Raw genomic sequence first — 26,522 nt, forward strand, 5'->3', positions numbered from 1 at the left:
TCCCAGAGTCCCTCAGCCAGCTTTGCTGGCTGAGGGACTCTGGGAGTTGAAGTCCACAAGTCTTAAAGGGACCAAGGTTGGAGACCCCTGCTCTATTAAATGCAGGTTGTCCTCGATTTACAACGATTTACCAACCGTTCGAGAGTTACAACGGTGCTGAAAAAGGTGACTTAACAAGCAGTTCTCACCACTTAATGACCATGGCATCCTCTCCACAATCATGTGATCAAAATCCGGGTGCTTAGCAACCCACATGTGTTTACAGGCGGTGGCAGTGTGTCCTGGGATGGTGAAATAAAGTGAAATGAGCTACCAGACAGGAATTTCTTCCTGGTGACTCTAAACCAGGGGTGTCAAACTCAACTTCATTCAGGGCTGCATCAGGGTTGTGTTTAACCTGAGGGCCCAAAGTGGGCATGGCCAGCTCGACGTCACTCCTGTTGGGGGCGCCTGTGGTGGCCCCAGAGTCCTACCAGTGAAAATGGGCTCCTGAGTTTCATTTCCGGCTGCCACGGCCTCTTGCAACCCTCTGCCAGTGAAAAGGGAGCTTGGGAGGGCCGCTGGCAGAGGCAGTGCAGGCCGATCCTTCGCTGTTTCCAGGATGGCCCTGCGGGCCAGATCTAAGCACCCCATGAGCCAGATCCGGCCCACAGGCTTTGTGTTTGACACCCCTGTTCGAAACTCTCATCACCGCCCTGCAATTTTTTCAGTTTCTTGCTGTCGGGCAAAGTTCTTTCCATTTCTATAGTTTTCCACGTACAATTTTAATCTTGCTGTCTAGTCCACCATGCAAGACGTACTTTCATAATCCTGACAAGGGCAGGATGTTTTTATTGATTGCCCGGTTATCTATCCTCTGCCAAAATGGAACAAGACCAGAAAAACTGGTGGGATGTCTCAGGGTTGGGTGAATAAGCATGTTCAGGTACTGGGACTTTGAATCTGGCTTCTAGGGACAGGTAGTCCTCGACTTATCTCCGTTTCAAATTGAAGAGCCAGCATTGTCTGAAGACGTCTTGCACGTGGTCATATGGCCGGCATGACCCAATGCCGAAGACGCACGGAACGCTGTTCCCTTCCCACCAAAGGGCTGCGGTGTGGCTCAGGCTGTAAGAAGCCTGTTATTAAAACACAGCTGCCTGCAATTACTGCAGGTTTTAGTCCCACCAGGTCCAAGGTTGACTCAGCCTTCCATCTTTTATAAGGTAGGTAAAATGAGGACCCAGATTGTTGGGGGGGCAATAAGTTGACTTTGTAAATATACAAATAGAATGAGACTATTGCCTTACACACTGTAAGCCTCCCTGAGTCTTCGGAGAAGGGCGGGATATAAATGTAAATAAATAAATAATAAAAAAAAAGGTGGTCCCTATTTTTCTACTTGCATTTTTTACGTGCTTTCGAACTGCTAGGTTGGCAGAAGTTGGGACAAGTAACGGGATCTCACCCCATTACGCGGCACTAGGGTTTCAAACCACTGAACTGCCGACTTTTCGATCGACAAGCTCGGTGTCTTAGCCCCTGAGCCACTGCGTCCCTTTCAATACATGCCATACGTGTGTGAAAATGTCGGAAGTTGGATCACGTGACCACGGGAATGATGCGATGGCCGTAAGAGTGAAAAATGGTCGTAAGTCACTTTATTTCAGCATCGGCGTAACTTTGAATGATCACTAAATGAATGGCTGTAAGTCAAGGACTTCCTATAGACCAAAGCAGGGGTCTCCAACCTTGGCTACTTTAAGACTTGTGGACTTCAACTCCCAGAATTCCTCAGCCAGCAAAGCTGGCTGAGGAATTCTGAGCGTTGAAGTCCACAAGTCTTAAAGTGGCCAAGGTTGGAGACCCATGGCCCAAAGGTAAATCTACTGTAACTTCAAATGGTTGCTGAGTGACCAGTCGTAAGTCGAGGACGACCTATAAAGGGCAACAGAACCAGTGCAAGAACAAGGTACTGAGAATTTAGATTCTTAAAGAAGAAGCCCCCCCAAAAAATAAGAATCAGAAGGTTCTATCCAGTCTTCTCTGTCTTATAAGGAGCCACCACGGAGTTCAGAACTTCTTTAGACACATAAGAACCAATAATACAAACTACAGAATGACTTGACAACTCAACAGTCACCACACACGAGGGACACCAGCACAAAGCAAGCGACTCACAAACAACCAGCATGCTGACAAGGCCAAGAGGAAGGAGGTCCTTCGACTTGGGTAGTGCTGTGTTAGTCGACTAAAATCAAAAGGTTAGCGGAAAAAAGGGGGCGGGAGTGTCACAGAGATTGCGGTTGGAGAACAATGGCCCAAAGCTATGCCGACACGTCTTGTTTGGGACACACAGTTTAAAAAAAAAGAGAGAGAGAGAGAGAGAGAGAGAGAGAGAGAGAGAGTGTGAGGGGAGGACAAACCAGTCAAGGTTTGTGAATTCGTACTTCTCTAGGATGCTCTTCCAGGGGCATTTCTTCTTTCTGAAAACAATGTCGAAACCAAAAGAAATGTCAGCAACAACATTGCCAAAAGACAGGAGCTGGGTTCTCTGCTCCATGCCGTGACCCTTCATCCCATCAATGGTTCAAGATTTGGACTTCCTTTCATCCTGCCTTGCTAAGCAGATAAGCAGAGCCTAGCCTAATCTCCATGGATGTCAGCTTTATCCTACAATCACTGAGGAAATTCCACAGCCTCCATATAGAATAGAATAGAATAGAATAGAATTAGAATGGAGTGGAATAGGAATAGGAATAGAAATGGAATGGAACGGAACGGAACGGAACAGAACAGAACAGAACAGAACAGAACAGAACAGAACAGAACAGAACAGAACAGAACAGAATAGAATAGAATAGAATAGAATTAGAATGGAGTGGAATAGGAATAGGAATGGAATAGGAATAGGAATAGGAATAGGAATGGAATGGAATAGAATAGAATAGAATAGAATAGAATAGAATAGAATAGAATAGAATAGAATAGGAATAGGAATGGAATAGGAATGGAATAGAATAGAATAGAATAGAATAGAATAGAATAGGAATGGAATAGGAATAGGAATGGAATGGAATAGAATAGAATAGAATAGAATAGAATAGAATAGAATAGAATAGAATAGAATAGATTAGAATAGAATAGAATAGAATAGAATAACAGAGTTGGAAGGGACCTAGGAGGTCTTCTAGTTCGACCCTCCTGCCCAGGCAGGAAATTGTATTATATTGTATTATCTGTTTTATTTTTGCCTGTACACCGCCCTGAGTCCTTCGGGAGAAGGGCGGTATAAAAATCAAATAAATAAATAAATAAAATAAATAAATAAATAAAAACCCTACACCACTTCAGACAAATGGTTATCCAATCTCTTCTTAAAAATTTCCAGTGTTGGAAGCCGTCTTCCAACACTGGAAATTTTCTGAGAAGCCGTCCCTACGTGGAATTTCTGTAAATAAATAAATAAAAATCCTTCCCATTCTACAACACTTCTAAGATCATCTAACCCAGAGGTAGTCAACCTGGTCCCTACCGCCCACTAGTGGCCATTCCAGCTTTCATGGTGGGCGGTAGGGGTTTTATCTGATACTGAAGCACTTTCCTTTTTTTTAATTTAATTGACTTTTTCAAAAAAATTCATAGCATTATTTAAAAACATTTTCATTAGGTTTTCATAAAATTCCCCGTGACAATTTAAATTTCTGAAAATATACTATTTGTATCACCTGCGCATAAGTTTAGTTCACGTTACGCAAGTGAAACTAAATGGCGCTATAGTGTGAGTGCAAACAAAAGAACCTCGTCCCAGGCTCTTAATAGCTTGCGCAACTCCCCCCACACCACCCAGCTGTAACAGACAAGCAGAGCTAGTAGCCGGCGCCACCACCCCGCCAACCTACTTTATAAATCACCATTACTGTGGAACCAGTGGGAGGTTAGAAAATTTTACTACTAACAGAGATACAAAAGTGGGCGGTAGGTATAAAAAGGTTGACTACCCTTGATCTAACCAGTGAGAAGTTTGCTAGAACTTGGCTAGTTTGAAAGAAATGCCTGATGTCCCAAAGGACAAATTTGACAAGGCTTCCCAGAGTAATCTCATTTCATGGTTTACTCAGATAACAAACATCCTAAAATAGACAGTGGGAATGCTGTGAACATAGTATACCTTGACTTAGCAATTCATTTGACAAAGAACCTTAAAACATTCACATTAGCAAGATATTCAAGTACGGGTTAGAAGGCAAGTCTGTTAAGTCAGGGTTCCCCAACCCCACGGGCTGTGGATTGACTGCCTGTTGGGAACTGGGGCACGGAAGTGGGGAGCGAGCTCATGAAGCTTCATTTGCACATGCGTGGCTGTGTGTGCAAAACCATCCGCGCCAGTGGTGGGATGCTGCTGGTTTAACAACCGGTTCGGTGATCACGCACTTTGCCTGCACAGTTTTACAAATACTAACTTTCTGTGTTACCACTTGGGAGTAACACAGCTGAGGCGCGGCAATCGGCTCTGCCGCGCCAATCAGCTGAGAAGATAAACGTAAATAAAGTGGAGGGGCGGTTGGGCAGGCTGACCTGATCGTCAGAACTACCGGTTCACCTGAACCGGTAGAATCCAGGGGTGAAATGCTCCCGGTTCAGACCGGATCGCCCCATTTGGTAGCGATGGTGGCGGATGGTTCCCTGCCCCCCCCGATTCTCAGCTGAGCCGTGTGATCAACAGAGTTTTTTTTTACTTTTAAAAGCATTTTTTCTTCAGCCTAAAAAAATGCTTTTAAAAGTAAAAAAAAAAGCCTCTGATGATCAGGCAACTCAGCTGGGATCGTCAGAGGCTTTTAAAAGCATTTTTTTACAATCTCTTCAGCAGAAAGAGGCTCTTCTGATGATCCCAACTGAGTTGCCTGATCCTCAGAGGCTTTTTTTTCTTTTAAAGGCAAAAAAAATGCTTTTAAAAGAAAACAAAAGCCTCTGACCATCAGGCAACTCAGCTGGGATCATCAGAGCCATTTAAAAGCATTTTTTTAACAACCTCTTCGGCCGAAGAGGTTGTAGAAAAAATGCTTTTAAAAGTAAAAAAAAAAAAAAGTTGGCCACGCCCACCCAGTCACATTACCTTCCCCACCAAGCCACGCCCACAGAACCGGTAGTAACAAATTTTACATTTCACCACTGGTAGAATCCCACCCCTGATCCCTGCCCAACCCTATCATTGCGGTCGGTCTGTGGAGCCAGAAAGATTGGGGACTATTGTATTAAATGATTCCATAGCTGGTTTGAAAATCATGTTCCAAAAGAATTTTTAATTGTTCCTTGTGAACCTAGAAAATGATTTAAGGATTGGGCTACAAGGTCCAATCCTGGATCTGCTACTTTACAAAATTTTCAATAATGACTTGAAAGAAAAGATGGAGGGAATGCTTAAATCTAACTGCAGAAATTGAGTAGGTTGACTACTATAATAGAAAACACAAATAAATAGTTTGAGGGTTGAGAAACAGATTGAAAATAACATTTTCAACATTTTATGAATTTTAATAAAGACCAATGGGTAATTCTTCAGAAATTAGGAAAAGAAATCAAATATATAAACTGCAGGATGGGGGAAACCTGGCTTGGTAATGCTTTATGTCAGTATTTTTCATCCTTGGCAACTTGAAGATATATGGACTACAACTCCCAGAATGTTGTCAGCTGGGAATTTTGGGAGTTGAAGTCCACATATCTTCTTCATGCTGCCCCGGTTGAGAAACATTGATTTATGAGAGCTGGACAAACTGAATATAAGTTAGCAGTGTTACTGTGACTGCTAAAATGGCCAAAGCAATTTTCAGTCTGCATCAATAATGTCATTTCCAAATGATAGACAGTGAACGTTTTGCTATATTTTGCCATTGTGCCATTCTGCAGATTGGGTCCGGTTTGGGGAACTTCATTTCAAAGAAAGATTCTGGAAAAAAATTTAAAACAACGGCAAACAAGCACAGGGGAGGATAATCAGAGGATGGAAACTTCAACCTCGCGAACAGAAAATGTGAAGAGGGATGTACATGAAACAGGAATGTATTTTGGTTCGAAGAACCTACAAAGAAATAATATTCCAAATTTCTGCCAACTCTTTCGGATCTGTCTTGGTTTGGCAGAAGCGATACTTGGGATGTTCTGGTTTTGGTTCTGCGAACCAAAATCTGCGAAGTTTCTGACATGATATATATTTTTTTAATATGAGGCTGGGGCAGGGCTGATATGCAGGCCCCCTTCCATTGGCAGAGCCTGGGCACCAGACTGCCTATCACGGACAGAGAATGGAAGGGTCCCTGGAGGTCTTCCAGTCCACCTCCCTGCTCAAGCAGGAACAGTTCTCCAATCTCTTTTTAAAAACCTCCAGTGTTGGAGCACCCACAACTTCTGGAGGCGAGTTGTTCCCCTGATGAATGGTTCTCCCTGTCAGGAAATTTCTCTTTAGTTCTAGGTTGCTTCTCTCCTTGATTAGTTTCCATCCGTTGCGTCTTGCTCTGCCTCTGCTTTGCTTTCCCTTCTTTCTTTGCCACTGCTGATATCCCATTGCAGTAATTCTCACCAGCCCGTCCACTGCCTTGAGCTTGCCCACCATCCTGGTCTACTGTATCCCCTCCTCACTGTGATGGTCTCATCAAGAATTGGCATTGGCTCTCTACATGGGGCTCCCCTTGAAGAGCACCAGGAGGCTCCAGTTAGTCCAGAATGCGGACGCGCGGGTGATAGAGGGAGCACCGCGTTGCTCCCATATAACACCTATCCTGCGCGGCCTGCACTGGCTGCCGGTAGCCTTCCGGGTGCAATTCAAGGTTTTGGTCATCATCTTTAAAGCGCTCCATGGCTTAGGACCGGGGTACCTACGAGACCGCCTCCTGCCGCCGATAGCCTCCCAACGACCGGTGCGCTCCCACAGGGCGGGCCTCCTCCGGGTGCCGTCGACCAAGCAATGTAGGTTGGCGACCCCCAGGGGGAGGGCCTTCTCTGTGGCAGCACCGGCCCTGTGGAACGAGCTTCCTCCAGGGTTACGGCAACTCCCAGACCTCCGGACCTTCAGACATGAACTGAAGACTTTATTATTTCAACGAGCTGGACTAGCCTAAGAATAAAATATTTTAGTTAATTTTAATGGGTTTTAACCGGTTTTTACCGTTTTAGTTATTTGGCGATTGAAATATTTTGTTTTAATTGGGTTTTAATATTGCTTATTTATTATTGTTGTATTTTAATATACCTGTGAGCCGCCCTGAGTCCTACGGGAGATGGTGCGGTATAAAAGTATAAAAATAAATAAATAAATAAATAAAAGGGGTCCTTGGTGCTACCTGAACCTGGTTGAGTACCAAGCTCAAGGGAGCACCAGTTCAACCCTGAGCTACAAATATTCTCCACTGCTGGTCAGTGGTGGGATGCAACCGGTTTAACAACCAGTTCGGTGAGCACTTGTGCGCCTAACGCACTTGTGTGCCTAACACTCTTGTGTGCATAACACGCTTACGCGCCTCACGCTTATGCGCCTAACGCGCTTGCGCACCTAACACGCTTGCATGTCTAACGTGCTTGTGTGCTTAACACGCTTGTGTGCCCAACTCGCTTATGCACCTAACATGCTTGCATGCCTAACGCACTTGCGTGCCTAATGTGCTTGTGTGCCTAACGTGCTTGTGTGCCCAACGCGCTAACATGACTAACGCGCTTGTGTGCCTAACGCGCTTACACGCCTAACACGCTTACGCATCTAACACGCTTGTGTGCCTAATGCGCTTACACGCCTAACATGCTTACATGCCTAACACGCTTGCGTGCCTAACGCACTTGCATGCCTAATGTGCTTGTGTGCCTAACACGCTTACACGCCTAACACGCTTACGCGTCTAACACGCTTGTGTGCCTAACGCGCTTACATGCCTAACACGCTTGCGTGCCTAACGCACTTGCGTGCCTAATGTGCTTGTGTGCCTAACGTGCTTGTGTGCCTAAGGCGCTTACAGGCCTAACATGCTTATGCGCCTAACATGCTTGTGTGCCTAACGCGCTTGCGTGCCTAACGCACTTGTGTGCCTAACGCGCTTGCACGCAGCATTCAAAATACAGCAATTTGAAGCTCAGCTGCTTATCTTCTAAGGCAGCCCCGGTAAGTAGAACAGCGGAAGAATGGAAATCAGCTGAGCCAGAAAGAAGGAAAGATAGGACAGGATAGGGCAGGTGTGGGTGGGCGGGGCCAGCTGATCATCAGGAGTTACCAATTCACTCGAACCGCTCCGAAATGGCTGAATACCACCTCGGCTGCAGGTCCTCAGGACTTACCAAACAAGCTTCCAGTGTGGTATTTCCCACTGGCCTGTCTTTTCCTTCTATAGTCATACATTGATTCATTCAAATATTCATGAAATGAGTGGCCCTCATTTGAATGAATGAATGAATGAATGGATGAATCAATCACTCAATCAATCAATGGTATTTTATTTATCAAGTTGACCAGGCCATTCATTTCATGCAAGGTAATTGTGGACCAAATACAATAAAAGCAATGATTAAAATGTAAGAATCAGTTAAAATAAATAAATAACATTAAGTAAAAGCAACAATCTTTCTACTGCCTCCTCTTCCCTCCTCTTCCCTCCCTTTTCTGCCAGCCATGGATTTTTGTCCCTCTCTTGCCTCCCTACAAACCATTTCTGCTCCAAAATCACATTTTGGTCTGTAACAAAAACCGAACATTCAAAACATGCACATTTTGGTTCGTACACAGATCTTCCTGGATCAGCCGTTTGGGCACAGAAAGCTTTCTAAATCCCTAGAGATAGATAGGTTTGGTTTTGAGCAATGATGGCCGAGGTAATGGACTTGCAAAAGGATCATCTGGAAAAAGCCGGCAATCTGTTCTTCCAGAGTAAAGGACAAGGAAGAATGGATTCAAGTTAAAGGTAAAGGCAAAGGTTCCCCTCGCACATACATGCTAGTCATTCCCGACTCTAGGGGGCGATGCTCATCTCTGTTTCAAAGCCGAAGAGCCAGCGCTGTCCGAAGACGTCTCCATGGTCATGTGGCCGGCATGACTAAACGCCAAAGGCGCACGGAACGCTGTTACTGTCCCACCAAAGGTGGTCCCTATTTCTCTACTTGCATTTTTTACATGCTTTCAAACTGCTAGGTTGGCAGAAGCTGGGACAAGCAACGGGAGCTCACCCCATTACGCGGCAATAGGGATTCGAACCGCTGAACTGCGGACCTTTTTGATCGACAAGCTCAGCGTCTTAGCCACTGAGCCACCGCGTCCCCAATGGATTCAAGTTACAGAAAGGCACATTCTGGCTGAATGTCAGAAAAAATTTCCTAACGGTAAGAAAGGTTTGATAGGGTCATATTATTCTTATTAGGATTGATGACTTCAAGGGTCTCTCTTCCAATGCTAAGGTTCTCTGGCTGAGTTTACACAACCGGCTGGTTACAAATCTAGTGGCCACAAGATTCACACAATCTGCTCCTCTGGGTTAGTGGAATACTTGCTTATATTGTGGGTGGTTTAGCCTGGCTTTTTCGTTAATTTAGTTTGAGGTATTGTGCAAACCTTCAAAACCAGCTAATTCTACAACCAGTGTAATTTCTTTTGACTTATTTAAATTTATAAGCTAGTGGTATGAATGCAGTCCATGACCATAACTGTTCAATCTCTTATGACAGGAGTCTCCATTCTTGGCCACTTTAAGATTTATGGACTTCAACTCCCAGAATTCCTTAGTCAGACATGCTTGCTGAGGAATTCTGGGAGTTGAAGTACACAATAACAATAACAACAGAGTTGGAAGGGACCTTGGAGGTCTTCTAGTCCAACCCCCTGCCCAGGCAGGAAACCCTACATCACTTCAGACAAATGTTTATCCAACCTCTTAAAAATTTCCAGTGTTGGAGCATTGACAACTTCTGGATGCATGTTGTTCCACTGATTAATTGTTTTAACTGTCAGGAAATTTCTCCTTAGTTCTAAGTTGCTTCTCTCCTTGATTAGTTTCCACCCATTGCTTCTTGTTCTACCCTCAGGTGCTTTGGAGAATAGTTTGACTCCCTCTTCTTTGTGGCAACCCCTGAGATATTGGAAGACTGCTATCATGTCTCCCCTAGTCCTTCTTTTCATTAAACTAGACATACCCAGTTCCTGCAACCGTTCTTCCTGTTTTAACCTCCAGTCCCCTAATCATCTTTGTTGCTCTTCTCTGCACTCTTTCTAATCTTAAAAGTTACTAAGCCTTATAAAATGAGCATAGCAAACGAAGAGGGAAAAATAAAACCTGGACAGCAAAATTGTAAAAGGGAGATTGCAGAGTGGGGAGAAGAAGAGACGAAAATGGCCGCTCTACTTGCCTTGCTCCTTGAATTTACATTTAAGAGGCATACCCCACAAGCCAGTTCCTGAGCATTTTTAATTCCTGGGCGAAGCATACAGGAGGAGAAATCCAGTGAGTTTTCGTCAGGCTGCAGGGGGAAAAGAGGAAAATCTTAACATTTCTCAGGGGAGCAAAGAAACAAGCCAATCAAACTTTTATTCTAGAACAGCCTCTTCTGCCTGGGAGCATCTATGCGGGAATTGTGAGAGCCACTTAAGTTTAGTGATTAAGGTGCCAGGCTAAAAACCGGGAGTTCTAGTCCTGCCTTAATCATAAAAGCCAAACTGGGTGATTTGGGGTCAATCAATCAATTCACCTCACAGGGTGTTGTGAGGAAAATAGGAAGAGGTAGGTGTTTGCCACCTTGAGTTATTTATAAAAATCATAATAAATATAAATAAATTCAAATAGGAAGAGGCCTTGCCCATAACTTGCTCGTTTGATCTTGAACTGCCGACTTTAGTCTTGAGAGAGACCTGCATATAAAGGAGATGTTCTTCCTTTGAACTTCGTTCTTTCATGAGATGATACAGGTAGTCCTTGACTTATGACCACAATTAGGGCTGGAATTTCCACCGTTAAAGCCAGAGCTACATTTTACAAAAATGTAAAGGTCTTCTGTTGGTGTTTACGGATGAGTTCTGCCAGTTTGTCCTACATAGTGGTGGTTGTAGTTCTTACATTGTATGTTGTAGAACAGGGATCTCCAACCTTGGCAACTTTAAGACTTGTGGACTTCAACTCCCAGAATTCCTCAGCCAGCTTTTGCTTTTGCTGGCTGAGGAATTCTGGGAGTTGAAGTCCACAAGTCTTAAAGTTGCCAAGGTTGGAGACTCCTGTTGTAGAAGACTCCTGTTTTCTCTGCTGGGGCTTTTGGTTTGCTTAGGATGTTCTGAAGGGCTTTGAAGACCCTTGACTCTTGAACTGCCGACTTTAGTCTTGAGAGAGACCTGCATATAAAGGAGATGTTCTTCCTTTGAACTTCGTTCTTTCATGAGATGATACAGGTAGTCCTTGACTTATGACCACAATTAGGGCTGGAATTTCCACCGTTAAAGCCAGAGCTACATTTTACAAAAATGTAAAGGTCTTCTGTTGGTGTTTACGGATGCGTTCTGCCAGTTTGTCCTACATAGTGGTGGTTGTAGTTCTTACATTGTATGTTGTAGAACAGGGATCTCCAACCTTGGCAACTTTAAGACTTGTGGACTTCAACTCCCAGAATTCCTCAGCCAGCTTTTGCTTTTGCTGGCTGAGGAATTCTGGGAGTTGAAGTCCACAAGTCTTAAAGTTGCCAAGGTTGGAGACTCCTGTTGTAGAAGACTCCTGTTTTCTCTGCTGGGGCTTTTGGTTTGCTTAGGATGTTCTGAAGGGCTTTGAAGACCCTTGACTCTTGAACTGCCGACTTTAGTCTTGAGAGAGACCTGCATATAAAGGAGATGTTCTTCCTTTGAACTTCGTTCTTTCATGAGATGATACAGGTAGTCCTTGACTTATGACCACAATTAGGGCTGGAATTTCCACCGTTAAAGCCAGAGCTACATTTTACAAAAATGTAAAGGTCTTCTGTTGGTGTTTACGGATGCGTTCTGCCAGTTTGTCCTACATAGTGGTGGTTGTAGTTCTTACATTGTATGTTGTAGAACAGGGATCTCCAACCTTGGCAACTTTAAGACTTGTGGACTTCAACTCCCAGAATTCCTCAGCCAGCTTTTGCTTTTGCTGGCTGAGGAATTCTGGGAGTTGAAGTCCACAAGTCTTAAAGTTGCCAAGGTTGGAGACTCCTGTTGTAGAAGACTCCTGTTTTCTCTGCTGGGGCTTTTGGTTTGCTTAGGATGTTCTGAAGGGCTTTGAAGACCCTGCCAGGTCCAAAAATGCCAGGAAATTTCTAGAAGCCTGGCACCCTGACAAATCAGCCATTAACAGACATAAAGGTAAAGGTAAAGGTTCCTCTCACACATACGTGCTAGTCGTTGCCGATTCTAGGGGGTGGTGCTCATCTCCGTTTCAAAGCCGAAGAGCCAGCGCTGTCCGAAGACGTCTCCATGGTCATGTGGCTGGCATGACTCAACGCCAAAGGCGCACGGAACGCTGTTACCTTCCCACCAAAGATGGTCCCTATTTTTCCTACTTGCATTTTTACCTGCTTTCGAAACTGCTAGGTTGGCAGAAGCTGGGACAAGTAACGGGAGCTCACCCCGTTACATGGCAGCACTAGGGATTTGAACTGCTGTGCTGCCGACCTTTCGATCGACAAGCTCAATGTCCTAGCCCCTGAGCCACCGCGTCCCTTCAAACAGACATATAGTGACACAAAATCAATGATGTCCTTTCTTATTTAGCTTTTACGAATAACAGGTACCCTGTCCTCCCAAATCAGTCCATTAAAAAAGGACATATGCGATTTTGACTTTAAAAAATAAACAAACAACTTTTCCACTAGGGAACATCAAAATGGAAAGATTGGAGGAATAGGACTCCCAAACGAGAAGCCTAATGCTCGGGCCCAGTGTTTCTTAGACCCGGTTGCTTTAAAACATGTGGACTTCAGCACCCAGAATTCCCCAGCCAGTATGACTAGCTGGAGAATTCTGGGAGTTGAAGTCCACACCAGTGGTGAAATCCAAATTTTTTTACTACCAGTTCTGTGGGCGTGGTGTGGCCTGGTGGGTGTGGCAGGGGAAGGATACTGCAAAATCTCCATTCCTACCCCACTCTGGGGCCAGCCAGAGGTGGTATTTGCCGGTTCTCCGAACTGCTCAAAATTTCCGCTACCGGTTCTCCACAACCTGTCAGAACCTGCTGGATTTCACCCCTGGTCCACACGTCTTGAAGTTGCTAAAAGTTGAAAAAAACTGGCTTAGATAATTAGAAATGTCCCGTCCAAGCATTATCCTTACTATTATTACTTAGTTGATCTGGAATTAGCCTCAGAAAAATATACGCTGCCACCTACACGCAGACAGTGATCCTAATGGCTTAATGAAATGATTGTGCAGATACAATCCAATTCGACCGGTCTCCTGGCCTCCACCTATTTTCCTCTAGCAATTGTTCAAAATTACTAGAGCCGTTACCGTTAACGCGGCAAGGGACATGAATCCGATCAGGTTGTTCCACACTTTATCGATATCCTTCAGGAGCAGTTGGAGTTTCTCACTGCAGACGGCGGTGGCTTTGATGCCCAGCTCCACTCGCTTGGTGACTCGATAAACTTCAACAACCCCTAGGAAGAATTTGAAAAAAGAGCAAGAGACACACCAAGAGGTCATACGGACAGTGGGTGGGATTCAAATAATTTAACAACTGGTTATTTTCCCTAATGACCGGCTGGGTGGGCGTGACCAGGGTGTGTGACAGGCAGCACTCGGCCTCCTTCACCCCCCTGGGAGCAAAACCGGGCAACAGGGGGGGCCGCCTCACCCACATGTGTCCCGTTTTGGGCCTAGTAGGCCTCCCTGAAGCCTCCTGGGAGTGAAAACGGGCCGCAGGGGTGTGTGTATGGCAGTGGCCAAACCATTCTTAAGCGACTGGTTATGAGTTGAAGACTACCTGAAATTGTATTACTGAGATACGAAATCAAATAAAATTATACCTAATAAATATTCCATGCCCTGCACAGACTGGATGACTTCAGTACATACAGAAGAGCTGCTGATTCCATTCAGGATGTCATTCGCTTTCTTGATGACCTATTAGAGGAGAGGTTCATTTTAGCACAGGTGTGGCAAAGTTACACATTCAGCTGCTGAATTCTATCCGATTTTTATCCTACACTGCTTATTTTACATAAGATAGCGCATATTATTGTACTCTTCCCCAACTTTATAACAGTGGCAGAACTGTTCAGGTGACTCTCCATGTGCAGTTGAGGCTGGTGTCCAGATTACTTAAACACCACAATTTGTAATTCAAACCACAACACCCCGCAAAAGATCTGAAGTTCTTTTTCCTAGTAGTTGGGATACATTTGCTACAAAGGACCTGTTGTGACTCCAGCCCCCGAACCTGGCCCCATGCCTGAAAGTGACTCCGAAAGTGAGGGGGAAGGGCCAGTAAGGCTTACCTCGGGAGCACCGATTCCTTTGGCCCGGCTCCAGGAGCCAGAACCAGACCAATTGGAGGACGTAATGAGGCCGTCATCCCCTGATTCCTCCTTTCCCCAGGCTACGCCTTCAGACCCAGCTGATAATAATAATAATCAAACTTGGATCGACCCGCGCTTCAGAAGATTAGAGAGGCGGCGTCATCAAAGGGAAGCCTGCCCCGCCCCACAGGATATATAAGGAGCTTTGGGACTGCTCTCATTCCACGGGAAGCAAAAATTAGCTGAACCGTTTCAAAAAGAGCTGAAAGTCTTACTCTGTGAGTCATTTGTTTGAACTTTGGCAGGCAGCTGCGATTTCTCTGCCAGGACTGATAAGAGCCATGAATCCACTGGCTGAAGGCCAGCTCGTTGCTCCGAAGTGGGGAAGGAGATAGAACAGGACTTCTTTCCTTGTACGCTCTTAAAACTACGCAGCTTACACGGAGTTCTCAACTTACGGCAGTAATGAAGCCTGCCCGTTATGGTCGTAAGTTATGACAGTCATAAAGCAGGTTGCCACACGACCAACCTGTTTTTATGACCTTGCTTTGTGATGCTCATTAAGCTGTGTTTGTAAAGCAAACGCTATGGTCGTTAAGTGAACCAACTGTTTGCTAGGAGCCATTTTTGCTGAAAACTGGAAGTAAATGCCCATTTTTGGCAAAGATGTCATAAAAGGTGGTCATATGAGCGTGGGACCCAGCAAATGGCTGTAAATGCAAATGGCTGTAAATTGCCGAACTTCAGAACTAGTTCATAAGTACCCTGAAGAGGTCAGTTGTAACTCTGAATGGTTGCTATGCGATCACCCATAAGTCAAGGGCTACCTATACTATTCTTATGCCCCTGGCCTTATTGTTGTGGTTTGCCAGCAGCCTGTGGAGCTGGCAACGGAGTCAGACAGCAATGAGGCTGAGGAAGAGCTTAGGCCAGTCTTGGAAGCTGGGGAAGGCCCGGATGAGGGCTCTGCGTCGGAGGCTAAGGTGGGGCCAGGGCCATCGGGGAGTGATGTGTGGACTCCAGAGCTTCCATAGACTGACAGTAGTGAGACCAGAGGAACAGGAGAAGCCTGTTCCTAATGCACGCATGAGAAGAGCTGCCAGAAGGCAAGAGCAGCTCAAGCAAAGAAAATGACTCGGGAGTAGGGCCAAGAGATGACTGCCCCCTCCCATAAGGCTTAAAAGACCAGCAATGGCATTTGGGCTCTTTGCTGGAAAACAATGTTGATACCTTTGTCTTGCTGTATTTGTTTCTTCTGAATTTTTGCCAAGAAAGGCCTTTGGCAGTTTGCCTAATTGAACCAAGGTTGGTGATAGGACTGAGGAAATTGTGTTGGGAGGAATTTGCTTTAATTTATTTGGATTATGCTGAGAATGAAGTAATTCTCAGCTGTTCTAATAAAGTTTGTTTGTTTTTATACGGACTGAGTTTTCTACTATCTACTTGGGCCTGGGTCACAACACTTATGCCTTAAGACAGAGGTCCCCAACCTTCTGGGCACCAGGGACTGGTTCCATGGAGAGAGGTTTTTCTGTGGACCGGAGGGAGTGTGGATTTGTGTGCTGCCTGCATTCCATGGGTAGAGCTTGCTTGTTTGCGTGGCCCAGTTTCTGGCATGCCACGGACTGATGCCGGTCCAGGAAGTGGGGGTTGGGGACCCCTGCCTTAAGATCTCCCCACTTAAGGGATTTATACAATTGTTACAGAGGTTATAATCGTTATTGACCAGCAGGAGGCACTATATGTGCCTGGTTTCCAAAAATGTGTTGCATTGGGCTTCCCACTGGTTATTAGGAGTTGTAACATAGATACCTCTGAAACAGAATAACAGGGTTGGAAAGGACCAACTCTGGTTTTCTAGTTCAACCCTCTGCCAAGCAGGAGATCCTAATAACCACTATACCAGTTCAGACAAATAGCTGTCCAATCTCTTCTTCTTTAAAACTTCCAGTGTTGGAGCATTCACAACTTCTGCAGACAAGTTGTTCTATTGATTAATTATTCTGTCAGGAAATTTCTCCTTAGTACCAAGTTGCTTCTCTCCTTGATTAGTTTCCACCCATTGCTTCTTGTCCTGCCCTCAGGTGCTTTGGCGAATAGTTTGACTCCCTCTTCTTTGTGGTAACCCTTGAGATATTGGAAGACTGCTATCATGTCTCCCCTGGTCCTTCTTTTCATTAAACTAGACATACCCAGTTCCTGCAACCGTTCTTCGTATGTTTTAGACTTCAGTCCTTTAATCCTCTTTGTTGCTCTTCTCTGCACTCTTTTCAGAGTCTCAAAATCTTTTTTTATATTGTGACGACAATATACGTGACAATATTCATATATTTGAATGCTCCAACACTGGAAGCTTTTAAGAAGATATTGGATAACCATTTGTCCGAAGTGGTGTAGGGTTTCCTGCCTAAGCTGGGGTTGGACTAGAAGACCTCCAAGGTCCCTTCCAACTCTGTTATTCTATTCTATTCTAATATAAAAAAAACAACTGAAGTCAATTGTACAAACTATTCTCGCTGCTCTATAGACGTCACGGCCAACTTTCCCCTTTTCAAATCACCAAGTAACACCTACATAAAGGAAGTTATTCAGGTAGATGGTGATCACCTACTTACCTGCAGTGCGCTTTCCAAGCATCTCTGCCATTCATAGGCATATCTCTCACTTTCCTAGTGGGAGAAAGTAAAAGAAACTATTTTTGCAAAAAACCCAATATGGACTGATGTGATTATGAGTGATTCTTTTTCTGCATGGGGTAGCCAATTCAGATGTTGGAAGTTCAGAAACTTTTCTAATTCTCCATCTATACCACAAAAGTGCGTATAGTCAAGGCTCTGGTTTTCCCAGCTGCAATGTATGGCTGTGAAAGTTGGACCATAAGGAAGGCCGAGCGCCAAAGAATTGAGCCTTTGAACTGTGGTGCTGGAGAAGACTCCTGCGAGTCCCTTGGACTGCAAGGCGATCCAACAGGTCAGTCTTAGAGGAGATCAACCCTGACTGCTCTTTAGAAGGCCAGATCCTGAAGATGAAACTCAAATACTTTGGCCACCTAATGAGAAGGAAGGACTCAATGGAGAAGAGCATAATGCTGGGAAAGATTGAGGGCAAAAGAAGAAGGGGACGACAGAGAACGAGGTGGCTGGATGGAATCACTGAAGCAATAGGCGTGAGCTTAAATGGACTCTAGTGGATGGTAGAGGACAGGAAAACCTGGAGGAACGCTGTCCATGGGGTCACAATGGGTGAGACACGACTTCGCAACTAAAAACAACAACAACAACAACTATACCACAATAGTTTGGGAAGTAAGGCTGTGGGTCTCTTCCCATCAAATTGTGAAGAGTAAATAGGGCATTTTGATCACTATCCACTAGCAAAACTGGTTCCCTCCTTCTGGCATTTTGGAATAGCACTTAGCAATAGTACTTAGACTTATATACCGCTTCATAGTGCTTTTACAGCCCTCTCTAAGTGGTTTACAAAGTCAGCATCTTGCCCCCAACAATCTGGATCCTCATTTTACCCACCTCAGAAGAATGGAAGGCTTAGTCAACCTCCTTGAACCTGGTGGGATTTGAACTGCTGAACTGCAGCTAGCAGTCAGCTGAAACAGCATGCAGTACTGCACTCTAACCACTGTGCCACCTCGGCTCAAGGCCTCACCTCGAAGTACATTAAAGGGGTTGGTTCCAAATAATTTTTGGTGTGCATGTTGTCCCTTGATTGGGAAATGTGGCTGAGCATGTGCCTGGTGGGTTTGGCTTATGAGATGGGCTGCTCTGAATTATTTATCATTTGTATTTCATGTGGTTCCTTGTACTCCTACTAAAATCTGGAATGAATTTGGCAGCATACAGATATGTTTGTAAGTCAGTGATTCTCAAACTCAGGAAGTTTTGAATATGTATGGACTTCAACTCCCAGAATTCAATTGAATTGTGGAAATTGAAGTCCACAGATCTTAAAGTCACTGAGGCTGAGAAACATACTGCGGTAAGCAATAAGTGAAGGAATCATAATGAAAGTTTGAGCATATCAGGGAAACAAGGCAGCTACAACTCTGCCTCTGTTTACAGACCCCTCACATCCTGGACATAAATGATTTCAACTCCTACCCTCAAAACGACGCTATAGAGCACTGCACAACGAGACAACTAGACACAAGAACAATTTTTCCCCGAATGCCATCACTCTGCTAAACAAATAATTCCCTCAACATTGTCAAACTATTTACTAAATCTGCACTACTATTAATCTTCTCATTGTTCCCATCACCTATCTCCTCCCACTTATTTTTATTTATTTATTTATTTATTTGCATTTATATCCCGCCCTTCTCCGAAGACTCAGGGCGGCTTACACTATGTTAGCAATAGTCTTCATCCTATTTGTATATTTATATACAAAGTCAACTTATTGCCCCCAACAATCTGGGTCCTCATTTTACCTACCTTATAAAGGATGGAAGGCTGAGTCAACCTTGGGCCTGGTGGGACTAGAACCTGCAGTAATTGCAGGCAGCTGTGTTAATGGTGGTAGACTTTAGGAGAAACCCTTCCATACTTCCACCTCTCACAATACTTGACAACACAGTATCAACAGTAGAAACCTTCAAATTTCTAGGTTCTATCATATCGCAAGATCTCAAATGGACAGCTAACATCAAAAACATCATTAAAAAAGGACAACAAAGAATGTTCTTTCTGCGCCAACTCAGTAAGCTCAAACTGCCCAAGGAGCTGCTGATCCAATTCTACAGAGGAATTATTGAGTCTCTCATTTGCACCTCTATAACTGTCTGGTTCAGTTCTGCAACCCAACAAGAAAAACACAGACTTCAGAGGATAATTAGAACTGCAGAAAAAATAATTGCTACCAACCTGCCTTCCATTGAGGACCTGTATACTGCACGAATCAAGAAGAGGGCCGTGAAAATATTTGCAGATCCCTCGCATCCTGGACATAAACTGTTTCAACTCTTACCCTCAAAACGACGCTATAGAGCACTGCACACCAGAACAACTAGACACAAGAACAGTTTTTTCCCGAAGGCCATCACTCTGCTAAACAAATAATTCCCTCAACACTGTCAGACTATTTACTGAATCTGCACTACTATTAATCGTTTCATAGTTCCCATCACCAATCTCTTTCCACTTATGACTGTATGACTATAACTTGTTGCTGGCAATCCTTATGATTTATATTGATATATTGACCATCAATTGTGTTGTAAATGTTGTACCTTGATGAACGTATCTTTTCTTTTATGTACACTGAGAGCATATGCACCAAGACAAATTCCTTGTGCGTCCAATCACACTTGGCCAATAAAATTCTATTCTATTCTATTCTATTCTATTCTATTCTATTCTATTCTATTCTATTCTATTCTATTCTATTCTATTCTATTCTAATAACACTGTCTTACCAGTCTGAGCCACAGAGGCCACTTATGACCATATGACTGTAACTTTGTTGCTTGTATCCTTACGATTTATACTGATATTGTTTCCTGATTGTTTTTATTTGTAACCTATGACTATCATTAAGTGTTGTACCTTATGATTCTTGACAAATATATCTTTTCTTTTTTATGTACACTGAGAGCGTATGCACCAAAGACAAATTCCTTGTGTGTTCAATCACACTTGGCCAATAAAGAATTCTATCTATCATCTATCTATCTATCTATCTATCTATCTATCTATCTATCTATCTATCTATCTATCTACCTACCTACCTACCTACCTACCTACCTACCTACCTACCTACCTACCTATCTATCATCTATCTATCTATCAATCATCTATCTACCTACCTACCTATCTTTCTATCTAGGTATATATATCATCCATCCATCCATCCATCCATCCATCCATCCATCCATCCATCCATCCATCCATCCATCCATCCATCCATCCATCCATCCATCCATCCATCCATCCATCCATCCATCTATCTATCTATCTATCTATCTATCTATCTATCTATCTATCTATCTATCAACAGCTCTCTCCACAAAGATTTTTACTTACCTGCATTTGCAGTTTGGCACCTGCTTAATCAAGCAATTGTTTTCAGCACAGGTGCCACAACCCTTTTGTTGGTTCTCCCCTTACCTCTACTTCCCCAGTAAGATCTTTGTACTTGTCTCGGATGACTGGCAGCGAAGGCTTCTCGCTCAGGGTGTTTGATCGATCTCTAAAGGGCTGCTCCACGGGTGGAAGAGGTGAGGAGCCCAGACTTAGAGTCCTTTTGTGAGAACCTAGAAGGAAATACAGGTATTAAAGGTGCGGTCAAGTCCATGAATACAGACAGTGCGACTTACAACCGTTCGTTTAGTAACTCTTCGAAGTTACAATGGCAAGGAAAAAAAGAGACATAACATTTTTCACACTTATGACCTATAGCAGGGGTCGGCAATCTTAAACACTCAAAGAGCCACAAAGGTCCTAACCGGAAGCCCCGCCATTCAATTCTGAAGCTGACCGGAAGTCCAGTTCCCCCACCATAGAGTCTTCTCTTAGCACAGCAACCTTTTTCCTCTACCTGTCCTAACCAAAAGCCCTATTAATTGTGAAGCCGACAGGCGACAGGGAGCCGCAGCAGTGGGATGAAAGAGCCACATGTGGCTCCAGAGCCGCAGGCTGCTGACCCCTGACCTAAAGTCACATGATCAAAATTTGGATGCTTGTCAACTGTTTCATATTTATCATGGCTGCCGTGTTCTGGAGCAACATTTGCAACATGACAAACAAAATCAATGGGGAAGCCAGATTCACTTAACAGCAGTGTTATTAACTTAACAATTGAAGTGATTCACTTAACAGCTGACAAGGAAGGTCATAAAATGGGACAAAACTCACTTTAACAGCTGTCTCACTTAGCAACAGAAATGTTGCGCTCAATTGTGTTCATGAGAAAAGGGTCTCCTGCCTTCAGCACGGGGTTGGACTAGAAGACCTCCAAGGTCCCTTCTAGCCCTGATTCTACGTTGCTCCATCATTTTACTGCAACCTCTCACTTTAATTTCTGATTTGTGCCTGCCTGCCCAGAATCGCTGGAAAGTGAGCAGTCTTAGAAATCAAATCACAAAGAATTCCAGAGATATTCTGGATTTCTTCAATTCCAAGCACTAGGTGAGACTTAGAACCAACCACAAACTAACTATATAGGTCCGTGATGGTGAACCTGTGGCATGCGTGCCAAAGATGGCACGCATAGCCATATCAATGGGCACGTGAGCTCAGCTCTGACACACATGGGAGTGCCAGCCAGCTGATTTTCGGGCCTTCTTGACCCACTAGAAGTAGGGTAACAGGCTGTTTCCTGCCTCCGGAGGGCCTGAGGGGGGTGGGAAAGGCCCATTTTTTTCTCTCACCTGGCTCCAGAGCCTCTCTATGAGTCTGGGGAGGGCGAAAACGGTCTTTCGAACCCCCCCAGGCCCTCCCTTCAGATTAGGGATTTCTTTTGTCATAACTTGAGGACTACCTGTAATTGCAACCACAATATCAGCGCAGATTCTCACCTTGAACAGAGAGGTCAAAGGTTGCCAGCTCGCTTTTGATCATTTCTTCACTGGATTTCATTTTCCCTTGGGAAGTTGCCAATAAGAAGTCAAATTTGCTGATCTTTGGTTTTTCACCCTGAAACTCTCCGAAGTCATCAAAAACTTCTTTCCCAGCTTCCGAGGAGACGGGGCCGGAGTCAACCTCTTGACTTCTGCCTGTGGCTGGTCTCTCGCTTCCATCGTCCCGTGGTCGAGCAAAATCTCCAAAGTCTTCAACTTCATCCTCGCTTTGGTCCACGGAATGAGGACTGGAACTCTGGAAGTTTGCAAACGATGAGAACTTCACATCTTGGAGGGCATCCTCGTTCGCAAAGGTGGTCACTTTGGAAATGGTGGTCACGGTGATATTTTCGGTGCTGCCGAAATAGGTCTCCTTCTTCTGGAGGACGGAGGTAGCTAAGGAGGCTTCATTTCCTGCAGGAAGGGAGAAGGGGGACGACTTTCTGCTCTGATAGACATCTTCTTTATCAGACCAGTCGCAGCTTGGGAAGCTACTCAGAAGAGAGCCACTGCTGTAAGTTCCAAACGGGGCACACTTCAAGTCCTCCAGATCTAAAAAGAGCAACAAACATCCAAAGAGTTAAGGAAGGGATGGGCGATCTTCTCACCAAACCTCTCACAAATCAAAGCCAAAGGAGGAGACAACCTCTGGGGTGGGTGAAGTTGAGAAACTCAAGTTGCTCCTTCGAGTCAAATATCAGGGGTCAGTTCCCAAACATTCCTCCACGCTCCCCGACCAGAAATATGATGGGTAGCCTAAAGAAATCGATTCTTCGTTGTAGCAAGAGAACGTACCGTATTTTTCGGAGTATAAGACGTACCTTAGTTTTTGGGGAGGAAAATAAGAAAAAAGCTGATTGGCAGGTGGATCGGCCTCCCGGAATATTCCCAATCAGCTGTTCCCAGAGGTGAATTTTAGCAACAGGTTCCTTGGTTATATGAGCTCTGTGCCTTGCTTTTTTTTGCTTTTTTTCCCTGCCTCTGAAACTTTGTTTCAGAAAAAACTTTTTTCTGCCTCTGAAACAGAGCTTCAGAAAAAAAGCCTCAGAAGCTCTGTTTGGGAGCTTTTTTTCTGAAGCTCCGTTTGGGGCTTTTTTTCTAAGCTCTGTTAGGGGCTTTTTTTCTAAGCTCTGTTAGGGGCTTTTTTTCTGAAGCTCCGTTTGGGGCTTTTTTTCTGAAGCTCCGTTTGGGGCTTTTTTTCTAAGCTCTGTTAGGGGCTTTTTTTCTAAGCTCTGTTAGGGGCTTTTTTTCTGAAGCTCCGTTTGGGGCTTTTTTTCTAAGCTCCGTTTGGGGCTTTTTTTCTGAAGCTCCGTTTGGGGCTTTTTTTCTGTTTGAGGGCTTCTTTTCTGAAGCTCCGTTTGGGAGCTTTTTTTCTGAAGCTCCGTTTGGGGCTTCTTTTCTGAAGCTCCGTTTGGGAGCTTTTTTTCTGAAGCTCCGTTTGGGGCTTCTTTTCTGAAGCTCCGTTTGGGAGCTTTTTTTCTGAAGCTCCGTTTGGGGCTTTTTTTCTAAGCTCTGTTAGGGGCTTCTTTTCTGAAGCTCCGTTTGGGGCTTTTTTTTTGTAGCTCCGTTTGGGGCTTTTTCCAGCCTCTGAAACCTCTGTTTGAGAAGCTGGGCGGGGCTACCTTTGGAGTATAAGATGCAACCAGATTTTCACCCTCTTTTTTGGGGGAAAAAGGTGTGTCTTATACTCCGAAAAATACAGTATTCACCCAAGTGTCTATGGAGCCATCCAGGTCATGGTTGTCCCAAAGCTGTTTTTCCAAAAGGCAACTAGTTTCTTGGTTTTGTTTTCTTTTCTTTGAAAATGTTTCGCTTCTCATCCAGTGGTGGGTTGCTACCGGTTCAGGCAAACCGGCAGCAGCAGTGGCGGGAGGCTCCGCCCACTGCCCAGATGTCATCAAATACGATCTGTGCATGTGCAGATGTGGTGCGCGCACAAGCGAACTGAGCGTGTGAGCGCGAGCGAACCAGTAGCAAAGGTAAGTGAAACCCACCCCTGTTCTCATCCAAGAAGCAGTGAGAACAGAAGAAGCTTCTTGAATGAGAAGTGAAATGTTTTCAAAGAGAAAAAAAATCCCAAGAACGTCTCGTTGCCTTTGGGATATCCACCCAAAGACGTTGTTCTGATTCTAACTTTGCCTTCCGCTAGACTACGTGGTGCTCTGGCTTCAAGTGCAACAGTTCAGCGGTGGGTTGCTACTGGTTCCCACCGGATCGGACAAACCGGTAGAGTCGGTGGCGGGAGGCTCTGCCCACCCACTTCTGCACATGCACAGAAGCATCGTGTGTGCGCACCCATGAGTGAACCAGTAGCGACAGGTTTTGAAACTTGCCCCTGCAACAGTTCCTGTCTGCCTTCCTTCCCCAGCTGTTGGATCATAGCTCCCATCACCCGCAACTACCACCTCAATGTGCTGGCTGTGGTGATGAAAGTAGAGTACAGGTAGTCCTCGACTTACGACCACAATTGAGCCCAACTGTGAGTTAAGTGAGTTTTTTCCCCATCTTACAACCGTTCTTACTACAGTTGTTAAGTGAATCACTGCAATTGATACATTAGCAACCCTGTTGTTAAGTGAATCTGGTTTCCCCATTGACTTTGCTCGTCAGAAGGTTGCAAAAAGGGATCACGTGACCTTGGGACACAGCAATGGTCATAAATATGAAGTCCTCAGTTGCCAAGCATCTGAATTTTGATCCCATGATCATGAGGATGCTACAATGGTTGTAACTATGAAAAACAGTTGTAAGTCACTTTTTTCAGTGCTGTTGTAACTCTGAATGGTCACTAAATGAACTGTTGTAAGCTGAGGACTACCTGTACAGTTATCCAACATTTCTGAACGTTGCTGAATTGGAATAAAGGTATCACTTCAAACATCTTCAATCAAGCCACGACACCTAGTCGAATTTAGCCGTGTCAGACCTGATTAACAGAAGGATGAAATACTTAACAGGGCATCACAGACCTCTAGGCCAGACTGGGAAATAAAAAAAAAAAATCCTGTAAGAAGTGTCTATGGAGATTCTCAATCATCCGGGTCATGGTTGTCCCAAAATTGTTTTTCCAAAAGGCAGCCGGACTGTAGGAGATTTATTTATTTATTTATTTATTTAATCATATTTATATACCGCCCTATCTCCCGAAGGACTCAGGGCGGTTCACAGGCGCTTAAAAACATATAAATACAGAATAAAAACAATTAAAAAACTTATATTAAAGCCCGTTAATTAAAATATACAAATAAAACCCAATTAAAACCCAGAAATTTAAAATCTAGCTCAGTCCTGCACAATTAAATAAGTATGTTTTAAGCCCGCGATGGAAGGTCCGAAGGTCCGGAAGCTGACGGAGGGGGGTAGTTCGTTCCAAAGGGTGGGAGCCCCCACAGAGAAGGCCCTTCCCCTGGGCGTCGCCAGACGACATTGCCTCGCTGACGGCACCCTGAGGAGACCCTCTCTGTGAGAGCGCACGGGTCGGTGAGAGGTATTCGGTAGCAGTAGGCGGTCCCGTAAATAACCCGGCCCACTGCCATGGAGATGACCAGATTGAGCCCAAGGGAGGGGGCCAAACAAGTCATAAGTCATAAGGACCCAGATTGTTGGGGGGGCAATAAGTTGACTTTGTAAAAATATACAAATAGAATGAGACTATTGCCTTATACACTGTAAGCCGCCCTGAGTCTTCGGAGAAGGGCGGGGTATAAATGTAAACAAAAAAAAAAAAAAAGTCATGATTTCTTGCGTGCCTGCAAGATATCTAAGTCCAGCCCACCTTATAATAATATCAGAGTTGGAAGGGACTTTGGAGGTCTTCTAGTCCAACCCCCTGCCCAGGCAGGAAACCCTACACCATTTCAGACAAATGGCTATCCAACATTTTCTTTAAAATTTCCAGTGTTGGAGCATTTACAACTTCTGCAGGCAAGTTGTTCCACTTATTAATTGTTCTGTCAGGAAATGTCTCCTTAGTTCTAAGTTGCTTCTCTCCTTGATTAGTTTCCACCCATTGCTTCTTGTTCTACCCTCAGGTGCTTTGGAGAATAGCTTGACTCCCTCTTCCTTTTGGCAGCCCCTGAGATAATGGAAAACTGCTGTCATGTCTCCCCTAGTCCTTCTTTTCATTAAACTAGACATACCCAGTTCTTGCAACCAGTTCATGCCCGCCACACCACACCCACAGAACTGGTAGTAAAAAAAATTGAAACCCACCACTGCCTTTCTAGGAAATGCCTTTAATTCGTCACTGATAGCAGAAGACAGAAAATGCCTTTCTTATCTCCCACTCCTTTCTCTTGACTGTTAGTTGGCAAGATTCTTCTAGAGAGCTTAAGCATGCAATACATCTTGCGCCGGAATAGTGCAAATGGATGTGGAGCCTTCTTGAAACTGCTGAAAGGACTGTTTGTAAACAGGAGATAGATGTTGCGGTACCCCTCCCCCTCTGTTGTGAGAGGGCTGCTCAATTTTACTGTAGATGGCC

General features: G+C 44.5%; 1 protein-coding gene across 3 annotated transcripts in view; it reads right to left on the reverse strand.

Moving 5' to 3' along the window:
• The window catches only part of SYNRG (synergin gamma), a 104,038-nt gene that overhangs the window by 3,778 nt on the left and 73,738 nt on the right, over nt 1-26,522 (reverse strand). For all 3 annotated transcript variants that reach the window (XM_058164175.1, XM_058164177.1, XM_058164176.1), the window contains 7 exons: nt 21,998-22,591; nt 20,589-20,734; nt 17,082-17,135; nt 13,975-14,071; nt 13,457-13,605; nt 10,357-10,467; nt 2,430-2,465 (listed from right to left, as the gene is read on the reverse strand). In XM_058164175.1, coding sequence (XP_058020158.1) covers nt 2,430-2,465; nt 10,357-10,467; nt 13,457-13,605; nt 13,975-14,071; nt 17,082-17,135; nt 20,589-20,734; nt 21,998-22,591 — 1,187 coding nt within the window. The remainder of the gene's footprint in view (nt 1-2,429; nt 2,466-10,356; nt 10,468-13,456; nt 13,606-13,974; nt 14,072-17,081; nt 17,136-20,588; nt 20,735-21,997; nt 22,592-26,522) is intronic.

Source organism: Ahaetulla prasina, chromosome 1 (genome assembly GCF_028640845.1).
Source record: "Ahaetulla prasina isolate Xishuangbanna chromosome 1, ASM2864084v1, whole genome shotgun sequence".
Taxonomy (NCBI): domain Eukaryota; kingdom Metazoa; phylum Chordata; class Lepidosauria; order Squamata; family Colubridae; genus Ahaetulla; species Ahaetulla prasina.